This window comes from Seriola aureovittata, chromosome 19 (assembly GCF_021018895.1).
Source record: "Seriola aureovittata isolate HTS-2021-v1 ecotype China chromosome 19, ASM2101889v1, whole genome shotgun sequence".
Lineage (NCBI taxonomy): Eukaryota > Metazoa > Chordata > Actinopteri > Carangiformes > Carangidae > Seriola > Seriola aureovittata.
This window is the reverse complement of record NC_079382.1, coordinates 15618630-15637044: the sequence shown is the minus strand read 5'-3', so window position 1 is coordinate 15637044 and position 18415 is coordinate 15618630. Positions and strand designations below refer to the sequence as shown.

Here is an 18415-nt window from a genome sequence, read left to right as displayed (position 1 = left end):
GTGCAATACAAATAAAGTTTATTATTATTATTACTTATTTTTAGAGCTGCAATGACAAGAAAAGTAAAAAAAAATATCAGCAATTATTTTGATAATCGATTTATTGTTTCAGCAAAAATGCCAAATAGTCTCTGGTTTCAGCTTCTCAAACGAGAGGATTTTCTACTTTTCTTCGTCATATGTGGCGATAAATTGAATCTATTTTCAGAGAATGAACCTCTCAGTCGGACTGTGAACATGGATTTCTGTACGTCCACTGTTCAAGTATGAGGGATGAATCTGGGGTGTGGCTCACCGTTCTATTGTGCCAGGCGAACTGAACGGATGCCAGTCTCATTCAACACAATACAAAGTAGTACTGTAAACACTGACAAGCCGATAGTGTTGTAATCTAGAAAAGCAGCCATCCACCTCGAGGCGAAACTCTGCCGAGAAACTGTTGCTGCTTGACTGGAATTTCATTGAGTTCCTGACCCTGACACATTCTTGTGAAATTGAGAAAACAATGTGGAAGTTATCATAACTTGTGGTTTATTGAGCTGCCGTTAATCAGTGGATTCGTGTTAGCTCTTAACTTCCAGCCCAGGCTACAAAGTAGAGACCATGGCTGGTGTAAAGCGTAGCGGGATTTCATTCCTATGCGTCAGTCTTTCTGCGTTAAAGATCACTAATGTATGACAATAATGTATCGTGGGGAATATTAGCAACTGATAGCAATGCCTAGTAGAAACAATATGTCAAAATGCAGTAGTAAAACAGGTATTTTTCAAGTTCAGTTACTGTTGCATTCTGGCTAAATACCAGTCATAAACAGTGAATTGTGATTGAGTTACTTGGTAATATGTTTTGTTGAATTATGATTGAATTGAATTACTACTCAGCTAATTGTTTCTGCTGTAAAACACTGTGTCAAAAAACACGTGTGTTTGACAACGGTTGCTAAGAACAAAAATCTGGGCTCAAGAAAACCTCCAGAAACTTTGTCCTAGAAAATGAGCAGCGCTGTGGTTAGAGGAGCAGCAGAGCACAAGGAGTTAAACCAGCACCAGACTGCGCCTTGGCGAAGCCCTCGACTGCACTACTGCATTGTGGGCCGGCTGCCCTCATTGGAGAGACAGTGTTGTAGGTTAGCCTCACATTCTTAGGTGCCGCACAGCTTGAAAAACCAGTCGGCGTAGTCATGGTTACAGCAGAGGGCACAGTGGAGGAGAGGCATTTCTTTGCTGATCCCAGGGAGCACATAAAGAGACAGACTCACACAAAAACACAGCAACCCTGTATGTTCCTTTACAGTGTGTTTCCCACTCCTGTCGGAGGTTTCATACCAAAGTAAAGTTACAATCTGGACAAATGAGTCACCAGATGAACTTTCACACAAAAGCAGTTAAGAGTAATTAAATCATTTAGACTTGAAAAGAACCTCCTGTGCTCATATAAGACAAAGAATCTTACATTTAAGCTTCAATTAGAGGCCTCACGGGGCAGCTGATTTGCTAAACCTTGTCATTACCCTGCCACCAACTAGCTGTACTCACTTCTTCCACTAAGGCAGACAAAGTAGACCAAACTGCTTTCAACAGAAGCTGGCATGAAAGCTGACACAGTGGAGCCACTTTAATACGGGAGGAGCGACAACCTGGCAGCGTACAACACAACTCAGCCAGAGGACAGCTGGAGGGATTTCCAGCACAGGGTCAGTGACTGAAAGGCAAGTCACCTCGGATGAAGTGTTCCTTTAACACAGTGTACTTCACTCCAGTAACCCCACAGCCCGGGCCACCAGCCACAGGAGAGCTCAAAACTCATTTCACAAAATAGAGGGTGATTACCTCCCAAACTGTCTTGTCCTATAAACAAAGTGGCAATCATAAGCCAGACTGGGCTGGACGCTGGTAACACCCTGCCAGGTCTCAAAAAGTAGGTTTCCCTTTGACCATAATACTAAAAAAAAAAAAAACCTAATCACCTAAACAAAGAAATACAAAACAATATTTATTTTTTGCCATACTGTGATTAACTTTCTTTTTGAGGTTGGAATCAGCAATAAGTCAAAAATTAAAAAAGAGAAAATTAAGGTCTGCAAAAGTACATTACAGATTTTATGTAAACCGTCTGTAATACAAATATTATGCGCTTCAGGTGGTGTTCTTTAATCATTAAGCAGTGAGTAGTAACTGCGCCAACTGAAGTAGTGGTTTGAACAAAATAAACCCTTTATATCCTACAAGAGGCCGTGACACACTCACTTCAAGCAGGGGCACAAATCATAAACCATATTATGTGACAAATTTGTGTCCAAAATCCTAAAAACCGCAAGATAAAAACAGACGATTTCAGTGTAAGACATAAGTGATTAAAGCAAACTGCTGAGTTTGAATGTTACCACTCCTCTGTATCCATCTGGCCTTCATTCTTATTCCTGTCATACGGTCTGCTGAGAAACAGGAACAGTGATTAAGTGCAGACATGGACCTGGCCCAGCTGGTTTAGCTCTGTGTCACAGGGCTGCAGCTAGCAACAAGCACAAAACAAGAGCCAGAACAGACACCAACAACAGGGCTGTCTGCTTCAAGGGTCTGTCTCAATACAATGCTTACTTGTCGTCCTTCTCATAAATGTTGAGTCCCAGGGCATCCACTCCCAGCCACAGCTCTGTTCCCTTCTTATTCTTGATGTCAAAGTAGTTGACGCCGTACATTTCCAGGTCCTGGGCGATCTTCAGGTACTCCAGCATGGCGTCCTCCCTGCAGGGATGAACAGAGATCAGGAAATGGGACGATCAATAGATTATCTTGAAAGCAATACAAAGTTGTGGTTTACATATGTTTTTTTTGTAGTGCATTAATACAACCAGTGACATTATATAAAAACAAACACTCACTTCAACATGCCACGGTGCTCCTCGTGCCACACCTGAATCCTCTCCTCCCACTGCTCTCTGGATAACTTGTGCTGCTCCAGGACTCTACAGACAAAGAGGCAAAGATCAGCAAGACCACCTTACAAACCACTAACAGACAAGACAATCGGGATACCTTTGATGTGTTAAGTAACAGTATTGACTATTTTCATAGAAGCTCATTATGCAAAGCATCTTTATGTTGGCAAAGTGATCGTTTCCCTGAGGTGTAGTGTTTTCCTTGTCTGCACTGGTTTGGAATTTTGGTTTCTTCTCATGCACCACAGTCGGAGGAAAAGCACAATAGGGGGGCGTGCTACTGGCAAATCAGCAGTGCACTGGAATTCAATGTCAAGATTTATCTAGCCTGGTTTAGATACATCTACATGCACATGACAATAATCCCATGAAGGCAGAGAAAGGTTTCTATTCTAAGATTATTAGCATCTGGCATCCAACAGCTAGCATAAAGGATGTCCTCACTGATGCAGCCATTTGAAGGGGACAGGCAGTCTAAAAAAAAATAAAACCTCACACAAACATCTGTCCTCTTCAGTACATTATATGAATTGTTTAGGCTTCTTTGTTCAAGTTTGCACAGATCAGAACAGCAGCGCTGCAGACGGTGACAACCCCTAGACAGACACAGTTCACATGGGAAAGTGCGATGACCTCCAGATTTTTGACACATTCAGAAATGTGAACTCCCTGCTTGTTCCTGACAAGGCAGAATAGTTTCCAGTCAGGACTAGCTGATCCAGACTCTCCTCTCCAAACTCACTGAATGACAGCTGAATGGAGCCAATACCAGTCCCTGACACACCCAGCTATGATGAAGAAATGCTTCCAAATCGTACCTTATTTATTAAACCGGATTTCAACCATGACAATACCAAAACAACGCCTACAAATACTTGATTTAACTACTTGATGAAAACTTGATTCAACTTTGTATTCGTTGCTCTGATCAATGATGTAATAAAGCTGTGGAGCAACCAGCGAGCTACTCCGTTATCTTTGTTCTCTCTCTCCCGTTCTCTTTTAAAATTGAACATGTGTACGTATCAGTGCCTTGAAAAGAAATTATCTGAAAAGATTGCACATAAAACAAATGATTATTTTCTGGATATCATAATCGGTACATAAACGTAAATAAACCTCATAATTTGTTTCTGGAGGGTGAAGATGGTGATTTTCTATGCAACAAATTTACATTCATTCAAAAAACACCTTATGTCACAAAATGATTTGTGCCAGTGCCAAACCCAGTGGTTTCAGTCTAATACATATATTACTAAATAACACTTTGCTTTTTGATCTAGATGTTAACACAACAGCATGTGATTCATTTTCCTGCACCTGTGTGGCAGCAAACGTTCAGACAGCAGGTATCCGGGCCGGTGGACCTCTTTGTTGTAGTCCCCGAACTTGGCCTGGACAGAGTAGGAGGCGAGCAGCACGGCGGTCTCTGGTGGACAGTAGACCTCATCGCTCAGGATGCCCTCCTTCACCTGCAGGAAGAAGAGCTTCTGGGTGATGTCCTGGATCAGCTCCTCTGCCACATCCTCTGGGAAGAACTTGGCCCGAAACTTAAACTGGAGTGGGTTCTCTTTCTTCACGTCCTGGGACGACACCTGGGGATGGATTAAAAACATAATTAACTCACATACGATATTACAAAGTTATGTCAGCATTAAAGGAATACATAGACATCAAATATAGACTGATTTCTTGCAGAGAGTTAGATGAGAAGATCGACACCTCTCTGATGCTTATATGGTGAGAATATAGCTGCAGTTAGCTTAGCTTAACATAAAGTCAGGGGAAAACAGCTAGCCTAGCATTATACATGTTACATCTCGTTTTTTTTTAATCAGCAAAAAAGTCGCAGTATCAGGTGGTTATGTGGCGGACTATTTCTTGGCCAGGAGCAATGATCTTAAACCCTCAGATGTTTGGCAACTGTTACCACTGGACAGAGCCAAGCTAGCTGTTTCCTCCTGTTTCCAGTCTTTATGCTAAGCTAAGATAGCCAGCTACTACTGTCAAACTATTCTATTAATGTCAAACTCAAGGTCTGGATCACACAGAGAGTCATCATGCTGTAAAATATAATTACTGGAGTAGATCAGTATAAATAATGTCCTCTATATAAACCTGTATACTGTATTATTGGCTACTAAAGAATCACCATCCGCAGCATAAATACTGTCTGTCAACACTTTACGAGTAGGAAACAATAAGTTCTGTAGTTTCACGGGCGCCCTTCCCTTTCCAAAAGGGGATCTACAATTCTCGCTCAATGGAAATACACTTTAATAACTCCCAGCTACAGTATGTGTTTACACAATGTGCCTCTTCCTCTAATTTCAAAGCAGGAACCAAGCGGTCTTGATAGAGAGAATGGGGCTGTGCACGACCGGGAATATTCCAGTTTGAGCTTTGCATTGTGCTGATGAGCTGCAGCGCAGTGTCAGCACACAGTGTACAGTTTACTGCTGCTGACTGAGGCAAGCGTAACCTTTTCTCTCGCACTGTGACCCTCGTTTATTATTAGAAAATGCAAAGGGGCAAATTTGGAAGTTTCTCTAGATAGACTGACGTGGTTTCCTACATTTGTTTCACTCAGGAAGGCATTCTGCAGAAAATGTCTCTTCAGCCCCATTAGATGGAAACAGTCTCAATCTATTGACTAGATTATTTACAGTCTGTGGTTAATGCTGCAGTATTACACATTAGAGACAGTAGAGTCAGGTGTATACTTTGAAAAGTGCTGCAGTGATTCTGCCTTGCAGTCCTGTAACATTGTCTTTTCATTGTCTGTTTCTTTTCTTTTTTTTGTCAAAACCTTCACCTACATTACCCACAATGCAACTCTACCACTAACAGTTTGGCTGGAGATTCAGGTGTTATGCTGAGCCGCAGAGGTCTGGTAACTTTACTTTTTTCTATTTTTCTTTTTCCTTTTTTTCTTTTTCATACTTGTAGTCTTCAGCCCAAACTGACACAGACTCCCGTGACATCGCATGAACACAACAGGCTTTACTTCTACAAAACCTGTTCCCCTTTAAGAAATCATTAGTACAGAGCCAACTGGTCTAAAAAGCTGAGCATATAGAAACTGTGCTACCAAAACAACCTTAAACATCTGGAATTCTTCCTATTTCCTATTTGACTTTATTATTCTTTGCTTTTCATGTCACAGTTTGAACTAGTTAGATTATGACTAACTCCGGACTAACAGTTAGTGAAGTCCAGCTAACCTGTGTTTACTCAGGGAAAACACAGAAGAGCAGAAGCAGTTATAGTTCACAAAGAGGTCACGCTCTTGTCAAATGATCCACCTCCAGCTGATTACATAAAGAGCTCTAACCCCTCAACAGCACAGACAGAAACCAGAGCAGGGATTCAAAATCAGCTGCCATGTCCGAAGTGGAACCTCAATACAGCATGTGAATATGTACATACTGTAATATGGTGGCTACTGATTGACTTAAAGGCAAACACTGGAGGTCTGATTGTATCGTCCCTTTAGAAGAATGCATTCTTTCTCCATTACTCCATAGTACTCCATAGAGAGCTAGTAGGTATGCAGGCGGAGGGTATAAAGATATGTAACGAGAGTGGAATTTCACTTTATAAAAAAGGGAAAAATGACATCAATAACTTTGAAAACAAATGATGTTAAGTAACTAGCTTCAAAGTATAAATAACATCATGAGGTATCATTTTTTTAACAGTAGGTTCATGACTGATTCATGACGGGGTATTACAACATACTGGAAAAAGCCTAATGGCCCACCCGCCTTAACAATTTGAGCATTGAAAAGACTGGAGGATTAATATGAGACAAAGTCAAACAACATACATATTGTTTCAGCTTGATCTTACCTTTTTGTCCAGTTTCAGCCAAGTGTAGTAACCTTTGCCGTCCATATACTGCAGTCCGAAGTACCAGACCTCACGTAAGCCAATGGTTTTCACCACCTGAAGAAAAAACAAAAGAGTTTATCATCATCAATTAATCTGCAGTTTAGTTTTTGGATTGAATCCATTCACAGTTTGGTCTACGAAATAGTGAAAATGTTAATCACAACTTCCCGGAGCGCAAGGTGATGTCTTCATATGTCTTGTTCTCTCTGTGATTCAGGTTTGAGAAGCTGGAAATTGAAGCATTTTTTCTACAATTTTTGTTTGATATATGACTGAAACAATGAAATTATTATCAAAGTAGTTGCTAAAGGGGCGTCCTGGTGGCTCACCTGGTAGAGTGTGTGCCACATAAGATTAGTCCTAACTGCAGCGAATCCAACCTGCGGCACCTTGCTGCATGTCAGCCCCCCACCCCCCCCACCCCCAACCCCACCACACACAACCTTCCTGTCTCTCTATCACAATAAAGGCAAAAAATCCCCCGCAAAAAAGTTGCTAAAACACTTTAGTCATTTAGTCTCAGTCTTCCACATCACCTGGACACAAATGTGAGGAATAAATGTCTTTCAACATAAAAATGATTTCCCATTAGTTTCTTTTTACATTGGGGGCAAGAACCTTGTACTGGGAAAAGAGTTTGAATTTGAAAGCGGATCTGGTTGAAGTGGAAGTGAAATAGCAAATCAATTTAAGAGAGATGCAGGATTTTCACTACTTTTGACCAGATTTGACCAGAAATCTGTTCATTATTTCTTAAATTAATTGGTTAATTGTTTCCCAGTAACACAATGTTAAATTTACTTTTACATTCAAAGTAAAACACGTCATTTCTCTGTCTGTTGCAAACAGGTCTTGAACAAAGTGGTCCTATTGTTTGTCCAGTGAGGGGGAGTGATACTGGATGCTGAATGACCAGCATCCTGTCCCTGACTCCAGGAACACACTGAGACTGGAGGCGAGGGCGAGGGGTGGGTGTCTGCTCCAGCTTACAAGGCCAGCTACTTTCTGGCAAAACTCCTCATTATTATTAACGTCTAAAAGGCAGATTATGAGCGCAGTTTTAATTTCAACCGCACTGGAAACATCTAACCTTAGAAGAATGTCTTCACATCAGCAACCCTAAGACTTTTTCGACCAATATTTTTGAGTGTGTAGCTGAGGCAGAGAGTGAAAACCCAGTTATAGATCTGGAATAATCACTTGTGCTGCAGGAGGAGCTGCCATTTTCCACTGGCTTCTGAGAGAAACCTCAACGACCAGAGGCTCTTTATGGCCTTCAGAGATGCAGAGCAATTTTCCAACAGCATCGTGCAGGAATTCATCTTTTTTTTGTGTGTGCATGTGTGTGTGTGTTTGTGTGTGTGCCATTAAGTTAGACAATCTCTGTACCAGGCCCTTTCTGAATGCATCCCTGCCACATTCCCCACCCAGTCACCAGGTGAGGTGCTAAGTTTCCTCGATAAACTGTGAGTCAACACTCTGGCACTCCGACCAAGCCCCATTCCCAATGATAAGCTCCAGCCAAGGTTGAAATTAAAATCAAACTCGCCCCCCTCTTCCCCTCTCTCTCTCTCTCTGTCTTAGTGGCCGACACAAAATACAGGGCAGGCTGACCTGTGGGAGTAAAGATGAATGGCTTTTCTGATGGATTGCATTTAGAGCAACAACAACAAGCACTAGAATGGGGCTTGAAATGAGAGAGCACTCGAGGCTGCATCTCACCTGTAATGAAACTCATAAGGCCTCTGAAAACAATCAGCCTTTTCATGGGCGCTTTTTGCTTTAGGGGTCCGCAGAGTGGGAGGCAGATACACAGTGTGGGTTACCACACAGACACCTAAACGAAGTACGAATAAGCTGCTGCTGCAGAGAGGCTTGCTACCACACTGGCATGGTGAGAGAGGTAACCAATTTCCTGCGCGAGCATTCCAGCCTTCAATAACATTACACTTCACTTGACAAATAAATAAACTACCTTCAATAATGGGCTGTACACGTTATGAAGCCCCGCTGACGAAGGATACTGAAAATAATACAGTTCATTAGAGGAGGATTAAATCTGAATCTGGGGACACAGGTTCAGTAAACTGACATCGCAGCAGGCTGGTTTGGCAGGCTGCCTCGACTTTAATGGGTTGCTAGTTTGCTCCAATGTACGTCAAGAGCTATTAACACCTCAGATATTCCTTCTAGGTAAGATTACTGAGAGCAGAACACTCCCATGCAAAACTCAGGGTTTCTGCAGGGGTCACCAAGTTGAATTTAAGACCAATTCAAACCTTTTTAAGACTTTTCAAACCATGCAGAACTGTGGGCTGTTGTTTGCAAAATCTCTTAGTGACTGTATCCGACCTTGGAAGAAAATAATCCCATATATGTCAAATCTGGAGGCCAAACTCCTTGAGAGCAGCTTTTTATGAGCTGTTATAAGCAGAAGCACAAGTCTAACTATATCCTGGCAATGATTAAAAAAACTGTAAACTAAGTGAAACATTTGCAGTCGGGTTGAAGAGGCTAAATCTTTACAGATTCCGTGTCACTGGTTGAAGGGGCAAAAGTCAGTTCGCGTGACTTCAGTCTGCACAATCGTGCCTCACACTCATCTGTCAAGAGAGTGAAAGTTTCCTGTCTCGGTTTAGGGGAGCTCGGGCCCTGTGGTGAGCGAGAGGAATGCCACTGGGCTGAAACAGCATTACTCACTGCATCCTCTGGGCTGAGTAACGTGGAGTCCTCCAGCGGCTGAGGAGGGGAAGGGAGGGGTTCACCCAGTCGGGCCCCAAATAGGGATCTACCGGTACAAAGATGAAGGAGTGTGTCGGGGGGGGGGGGGTATTGGTTTATTGCTGGTCCCAAAGGAAACTGGTCTATAGCTGTCAGACCACACATTCATTGTGACTGCAGTGAACACTAAAAGGAGTTTTACAAAAACAGTACAGCTAACAAGAACAGCCATCGTGCAGCTTGTTCCCTCGCTTGACTTTGCAGCTCATTTTTTTTTGTGTGGTTTTGACATGTGGGTTGGGTATCTAAGTGAACTAGTTTCATATTTTGCTCCTGGCACCTGTCGGCCACATAACTTGGACTTGGATTCAGTTCAAGACTTTTTTAAACTGTTGCCATGGTTTCTTTTTAATCCTTCTCCAGCTTTTAACCAATCCAAACCATTTTAAAAGCTTTAAAGCCACATTAACACAGAAGATTGGCTAACAGAGTCCGGACGAGGCAAACGCACCGATGACAGATATAAGTAGCCAGTACGTCTAATGCAAACCCCGGTGGCTGTGATTTTTCGAATTGCAGCTCAAGGCAAAAAGAAACGAGCAGACGAAGCTTCATATGGAAGTGAAACTGTACGAGGGTGTGTTGGGGAGTGGCAGGCGTTTCTCTTTGAGAGCGGCATGACAGGAACTAAAGCTATGATCAGCGCTGGCTGACCACAGGGGCCACACCAGGCCTCACACTCGCCGTGAGAGTGAGCTCAGTGCAGTTATTCAGCATTTCCATAGAACCTGTCGAACACACTGTGACTGTGTGTCTTTGACAGACACGGTCGTGGACTCTCGAGCCAAATTTCAGCCAAATGAGTCCGTGGCCCTCTGCTCGGATTTCAGACGAGGTGTGAAGCTGAATTGCATCTTTGCACTAAAATAGAGCTCTGAGCTTTCTGACACCATCACAGTGAATGAGTGATTATCTGTGGCACACCTCACTGAGAGCCATTCTACAACGTAAACTGGAGAATTCATCAGCACCCATAAATAGAGACTGATGTCAAAGGTGAGCAGCTCTTCCTTCCTTTAACAAAACCACATATTAAAACACTGTAAAAACAGTAGCCATGCTGCCACTCTGCAGAACTGCTGACCTGTCAAAATTGCCCAAAAGACATCCAGCAGTGACAAAATATACCAATAAATGAATATGACTCTTGGGTTTTAATATTCTACTTTTTAATTATACTTGACATGATTCCTTTCAAATCTGCTTTGACTAAAATATTCTCTACATAGCCACACACATGAAGGGTGAATCCCCTGATGTGCAGCCACACAGTCGGCTAAACTTGCTACTGAAAAACGAGTTATACAGGAAGTGGCTAAAACAATGCCTTTCCTCCCCCAGTTCTGTCATTCAGCCTCATAAGAGCTCACGCTAATGACATGTCATTGACATTTTGATTTTAGGTACTGAGTTTCACTGCAGCTCTGTACAACAAGAGGAACAGTGCAAATCAAAAGAAAATTCCTCATCTGGCAATATTGCAAGTGACCCGCGGTGGGGAAAGCAGGGGTTAATAATAAATGTATGTTTAATAATAAACATACTCCTAGTTATTACATCAACGCATCTGCTGTAATAGGCAAACATTAATATCTAACTTTACAGCCGCACACATCTAAGGTCAAATCATAGCAATGTTAATTTACAAAAAACGTGTTCTAAAATTATTTTACTATAAATTATTAGATATTATAAGAAAATGTGAGTGAGATTTTCTACCATGGTGTCAGGCAACAATCGATATCTCCTGATCGTAAATTAGCCGAAGTCCATGGTAAAAAGGTTCCTATACTGGAGAGCAACAACCACAAAAGGAACATTTTCAGGTTTCCTTTATTGTCGCCACGCCTTCCGCTTTCTCACAGACTTCGTTCAGGACTTTAAAAATCACTAATGCTATTAGTAATTAGTTTAATAAATGTCCCAAGTAGGTCTGGACCGTACTCTTTATTAAAAAACAGAAACCATTAACCTCTCTGACTCTCACCGGGAAGACAGAGACTGATAAGGACTCTTGAGGCCAAGAGCTCCTGTAATCTCGTCCGCAGGAGATAACTTTTCAGACCTGGATGTAATGAATGGAAAGAGCTTTGGAGGGGACAATAATGAGGGCAGTCACTTTCTCCTAACACAGATCTTTCTCAGTGACGTCAGTCCAGTTAACTGCCTCGATGACGACGGCTGCAGCAGTCTGTGAGTGTTTTGTAGCGATGACAGCGGAAATATAAAGCAACGGTGAAGTATAGCTGGATTTAAACACAGATTTGACACTTAATTTCTTGCACAGAAGAAAGTCTGAAATTAAATTGAAAGAAAAAAAAAAGCATTTGAAGGAATAGCTCGACATTTCTGGGAAACATGGTCACTTTAATCATGTGACTGGAACCAGCTGCTGCTTAGCTTAGCTTAGCTTCGCTTGAGATAAAGACAGAAAACAAGGGGAAACTGCTGAATTTGTTCTAACTGAAAGGACCAATATCCACCTACCTGCACCTCTAAACTCTCCAAATAACACATTATATCTTGTTTGATTAATCGGAATAATTTCCCATTACCATAACCCCCATAAAATCACAAGTTGTTGTTTTTACACACCACTGATTTGTATTGATCGTCTCTATAAAAGTGACTTTATTCATAATGATTCCACACTTCTTTTATCTTTTGCTTTTTTCTAAAGTTATTTTTGGTCAGTTTTTGCCTTTATTCATATCGGGACAGTGAGAGAGTGACAGGAAAGTTGGAGAGAGAGATGGGTGATAAGTGGTACCCGCTCTACCAGCTGAGCCACCGGGGCGCCCCACGATTCCACACTGTTAATCTTCCCACATTGTTTCATTTCTAAAATCTTTTTTCTTTTTTTAAGTGGTAGTGATAACATATGGAGGTCAGCACAGAAACCGATGTCCACTGTACCTGGTCAAACAGCTGCTTTCCGGTGGTGCTGGGCTGGATGGCGAACTCCAGCTCAGCGTCCATGGTGGTGACGCGAACATTGACCTGTGGAAAAACATGAAAAAGCAGGAGTTGAAAACCTGACCCAAAGCAACAGGGAGGCCCTCATAGGTAAGAACCGATACGTGGTACTGCAGAGCACTGCTTTGCTTTGCGTGTGTTTGTGTATATGTGTGTGTGTGTGTGTGTGTGTGTGTTTGGTAGAGGGTGTATTTGCAGAGTAAACACGCAGGGCTCTGTGTTTATCTCTGCTTTCTCAGGGACAGACGGGCTGATTGAAGGGAACTCAAGATCTTTGGTGTTTTGGATGTAATATGAAGCGCTGGATCTAAAACACATGAACATGAGGGAAATAATTCATTGCCCTGTAAACAACATAAGAGGCATATCTGACACTACTTTCACAAGCTAGTAAGAGGCACCACATGTTATTCTGTTTAGATAAAGGGGGAGAACTGAAGGACTGAATGAGGCAGCTCCTTCAGTCACTCACTCCCATTCACAGAAAAAAAAAAAGGCACATCATTCAGTTCTCTGTTTAATGATTGATCAGAATGACCTGTGCGCACAAAAAGAGGCAGTCCATCGCAGCGAAACATGCCTTATGGGCAGAGAATTTAATGTCCACAAACAGGGATCCACCCCAGTGATTAATGCACAATTTCTAAACCATTACAGATAGCATGACTGATGAAGGACACAGAATAATGAGAGCTGACGTCAACTGTGTCCCATAATGGGGAGAAACAATATTCTGTATTGTAGTTTCTGTCAGTAATCAGCAAATGGCATCTGAATTTCACACAAAGGCCATGCAACAATGCAGAAATATTTACAATAGCTGCTTTGAGGTAATGCACATACTGAATCTCTTCTCTGGGAGTATAATGTCAAATGTCTCTGGTATTTGCGTGGGGTTATGAAAAGACACAGACTCTCCGAGTATTGAGTGAACTTATTACTGCTCAGTGACAATGATACAAAGAGGTTAGTGGACACAGAGTGAAGAGAGAGAAAGCGCGCTGACACAACCCTCCAGTGACATCTTTCAACTCCAGCCCATTGTGAGCAGCGCTGAGCCTCAGCGGTGAACAAATTCAATGAAGCCCTGCTGCAAAAGGGAATGTCTGGGCTGCAGCAGAGTCTGGTTAGTAGGAGCTCCATCGAGTCCTGTGAGGCTACACAGGCTGAACAACTGACTGACAGACTTAAATCCTGTCGCAGAGAAGGCAAATCCTATCACAGCACTGAATGGGAAGCGCCTCACCACTGCGCAGTCCAGGATATTGTAAGAACACAGTAGTCTAGACAGTGGATATTCAAGGATGTCCCATTTTCTCATCCATGTGTCTGCTGCTGTTAAGTAAGGTTAGCTGAGTTGACTCGCCTGGGGATTAAAAGCCAGGATCTGTGACGGAGCAAACTTTACCAACAGAAATCAAAAGAGTGAAACCCTCAGAGCCTCAGAGTTTGTAGCTCAGGGTTTGTAGCTCTGCCCCAGTGCCACATGTGCAAACGATTTTAAACTTTTGGAATCAACCGTCCAACAGAGCGACTTATACCAGCTTCAACTCACAGCTAGAAGGCAGAGGAAGGAGGGGGAAAACACTGCATTTACTTTACACAGCAAAACAAAGCTCCCCTTTCAGCTGCAGTGCCCCAGCAGTCCCTCGCTATCATCATCTACATCCTAGTGGATCCTGATCACCAAAAACAACCACGATACAGCAGCAGAAGTGATATTCTGAGACTTCCCTTGTTTAAAAGTGATTGTGTGAATTGGTAGAGGCAGCTCTGACAGTTCGGGATGCTTCTCCCAATATCACAGTCTATATTTTACAGCAGTTGCAGATGGAGCACCAAGGGAAAAAAAAAACACACACACACCCTAACAGGCAGAGAATGGAACATGTGAATGTGTGCAGCAGACGAGCCAACAGAAACCACTGAGTGAGTGATATCTGATCTCAAAGAGAGGTCCTCCAACAGCAACTCACAATAAACTGAGGCCATTCACAGAGGTAAAGAAAACATGACACATATGCTAAAAATATACTGGGCAAGGACCCAGAGTTCCACAATGAGCAATTTTAGTCAGAGGAAAGTACAGCCGTTCATTTTGACCATATAAATCCCTGCTTCACAAGTCATTACTGTAGTGAGTGACTCAATCATTTTAGCTTCAGGAGCACTGGAGCCCAAACCTAACCTGACATAATGACACATAAACACATTTTCACACTCTTGGTCGAGGGTTAAAAACTTTGGTAACCAAGAAACAATAACAACAATAACACAAGCTCCATGGTAACGCAGGCAATGCAGAGGAAAATCTAAATTCATGTAACACACATACACGTCATCAACAATGTGCAATATTTATATCCAACTCACTCATATAGGATCCCTGGCATAATCGAAGAGGTTTCAAAGATCAAAGATTTTCAGTTTATCAAACACATAAAACGAAGAGACACAGGGATTTCAACTTATAGCTTAGCTTATAGCTGAGACAATCCATTGATTCATTGACAGAAAAGGTTACTATTCTGTAAGTTAATCAATCAAGTCATTTGCCAAGAATGCCAAATATTTCCTAGTTTCAGTCCCCAAAGTGGAAGTAAACACCACCCTTGCCCATATATGATCATAAACCGAATAGCTTTCCTTCCGCCTTTTCAATGGTGAGGTTAAGGAGCCGCTCCGGGTCAGGTTAAAGAAATGAGGTGGTCATCACTTCAGTAGTTAAACTGTGAATGGGTTGTACTGCATTCTTCAGTGAAGACCATTCAATATTTAACCCTCTGCATAGTTTGCATGGCTTTAAGAAAAGTCTTTTGCAAAGCGAGTTGCCATGGGGACGCCACTGAAAATGGTCTGAGAGCAATATAGCCATAAATGAATTTTTTACCATTTGAGTGTAGAGCAGTAGCACAACAAGGATGGAGAGAAAAGGCCTATTGTGTCTCTCAGTGTGTGTGTGTGTGTGTGTGTGTGTGTGTCCACAGGCTCTGTAAACATTAAACACACGTAACTGAAGAACGACAATTAAAGGACTCGTGACCATTTTGGGATTCGGCAATCAGGACTGGAGGGCTTTCCAAACATGATTGATTTATCAATTATTCAAAGAAAGAAATACTAACAATAGGACTGGACATGAAAAGGAAACACCCATCCATGTTGACTGTGACCACGCCTTGAAATGGTTTGTGTCATGGGGCTGAGAGCGCAAGGGAACAGAATTCTGGGAGAGTCGAGGAGCGCCATCCTTTACTTCTGACAATGTTTCATTCAGATAAGTGAAACATGAGTCACTGAAGCACCAGTAGTCTTCACCGCTCCTCAAATCTGGTCCAACCTCCTGCCACTGGGCATCTTGGTCCTCTGGGATAAAACCAGTTTCTCTTTTCCAAACACACCATGGTGGAATGTTTGATATCATGCCAAGTTTCTGAACTGTAATAATTCAGACTGTTAATGTGCCAGTCGGGATCAAATCTAAGACTGGTTAGCACTTTTATCCTCTTTGATCTTTGATTACCAGGGTGACTACAGTTACTTGACTAATACTTGTCAATACTACAGCAGTCTAATGTAAGGCAGCTTTTAAAGACACCGATCACTTGTTTTACAGATTTTTTGAGGGAAATGCATTTGCGTTGTGTATTAGATGAGAGTTGCCATCCGAGGATGACAGAAAAGGTCAGGAGAGAAATGGGGAAGACATAGGATGACAATGCTGAATTCAAACCCATAACATCGTGTCCATGGCAGTTATCTCACCCCCACAAATGTCTAACTCACATCAACTCCTCTGTAGATAAAGTATCTCTTTTCCACTTATTTATAATGCTTTAACATAACACTACAGCAATCAGTAGAGAATTAAAGGAAATTATTTTGCTAATCAATCAATCGTTCTACCATTTTTAAAGCAAAAATGCCAAATAATTTCTCTCGTTTCAGCTTGTCAAATGTGAAAATTTATTTCTAACAACAATGAATATAATCGTTAGCTACAGTTGGTGTGTAACATGAGGCTCATCTCACTGTAGCTTTTTGGGAGTTGTCTCCTGACCTCCCACCATCCACTACCTTCCTCACTTCTGGCTACAGGCTTGAGCCACTGACACTCTTCAAACTTGAAAATCCAATTTTACACTTTTCATCGAAGCCAAAACATAAACCCTCATTTACATATCTCACCAATGCTTAAAGTGTGAGACTAAGCATTTGCAGGGATTAATTTGAGAGAAGGGGGCTCACCACTTTCTGGTGCAAACAGCATCAAAGGAATAACTTCATTAAAACAGACTTAGTGTCCTGTTCATATCTTTCATGCCATGCTGTAAAAGCTGGGTCGGTCATGAGGCCACATGCTGAACAGTCTGTAAACTGAAGAATATAAAAATTAAAAAAAAAAAAAAAAAATCTAACTTGAGGCTCGGGAGTCTTTGATATCATGGAAAGGAAAACAGTCAGACATTATCGTCTGAAAAGGCGGTTTTGTGGCAACTGGGCAGCTGCTATCAGACAGTTATGATGTCATTTCCACGGCGACGCTCATGACAACCCTGAGGCTATTCTAAACAAACCAACAACACACTTTATGACACTGACCTGCGCTTTAGTCACCGTCATCACAACACGCTGCTCTGATCAACAGCCACATGTGTCTGTCATGATCTGACCAGGATTCTGGCAGCAACTCCTGACTCCTGTTTTTGGCTGTTTTTGACTAAAATCTTTCCCCATTTTAAATGTGTTACTTGTAAACGTTAGCAATTTGTGTGTTTGAGCCAGGGGTCTCTGGACTTCCTTTCTTACTTTTTTTAAATAAAGAAAAAAGAGGATAGAGGAAAAAGTTGTATTCAACACTGAAAAAAATGTCAATGTTTGATTCATTTCCATCACATTTTCCTTCATACTGTAGAATATACATACGTAGGCTGTTATACGCCTACTAGAATTTTCCAAACAGTGATCTGAGGGAGGGACCTGCGCCATGTGCCACTGTGCAGTATGTAATAGCTGGGGTGGGGCATAATGAGTCCAGAGTAATTGAGGGCAAAAAAATATATAGGACAACTTAGTCAAATTATGTCTTTTGTGTCCTTCCTTTTGCTTTTCTGATGATGAAAAGCCACTGAAGTCATAAATACTTTGAGTCACCGTTTCACATTTTTAACAAGTCTCCATAATGACTATGAGAACCCAACATTGAGAGGAGAGCAATCCCAAATTTCAGCCTGTAAAATAACCTCTAATGACAGACACAACCCTGTATTCATCACAAACTCCTGCCGACCAAAACAAGAGATTTCCCACCCCCCTTGTTTATGATGTAATGGTGCGCAAGTGTAAGATAATGAGAATGATTTCAAAGATATGCATCTTGTGACTGTGTCCACCTACACTGTGAACACATTAGAAATGATGCTTATCTGTATGGGTTTCTTGCTCCTAGCTTTGCAGTGTGTGATGTTCCTATACATATGCCCCCACCCCACCCACCCCACCCCAAATGTGTGTGATCTGAGCGGCATTCCCCTTTAACAAATACTTACTGGTACTGTAAGTTTCAAGTTTACATATGTGGTCATGTAAAAAATGTTATAGCTCTGTTTCTGATTCAGTCTGTAAAGGTTCCTCTTTTCATTTTAAAGCCCAGTGTTTTGTGTTTCTGGGTCATTCATTGAAAGTTTAAAAGAAGCCACCTGTTAAAAAATGTAATTAACTGAACATGTCAAGTGGGTCACAGTAATCACTCAGCTTGAACGTTGAGGAACTGATAGTATCCCCTTCAACACTGGCAATCCGCCCCTGCCAAGAAGTGATTTAAGA

The 18415-nt window shown here is 41.9% G+C and overlaps 1 protein-coding gene across 2 annotated transcripts in view; it reads right to left on the bottom strand.

Moving 5' to 3' along the window:
* The window catches only part of ezrb (ezrin b), a 30306-nt gene that overhangs the window by 9527 nt on the left and 2364 nt on the right, over positions 1–18415 (bottom strand). For both annotated transcript variants that reach the window (XM_056404933.1, XM_056404934.1), the window contains 5 exons: positions 12530–12613; positions 6791–6886; positions 4259–4533; positions 2882–2965; positions 2598–2744 (listed from right to left, as the gene is read on the bottom strand). In XM_056404933.1, coding sequence (XP_056260908.1) covers positions 2598–2744; positions 2882–2965; positions 4259–4533; positions 6791–6886; positions 12530–12613 — 686 coding nt within the window. The remainder of the gene's footprint in view (positions 1–2597; positions 2745–2881; positions 2966–4258; positions 4534–6790; positions 6887–12529; positions 12614–18415) is intronic.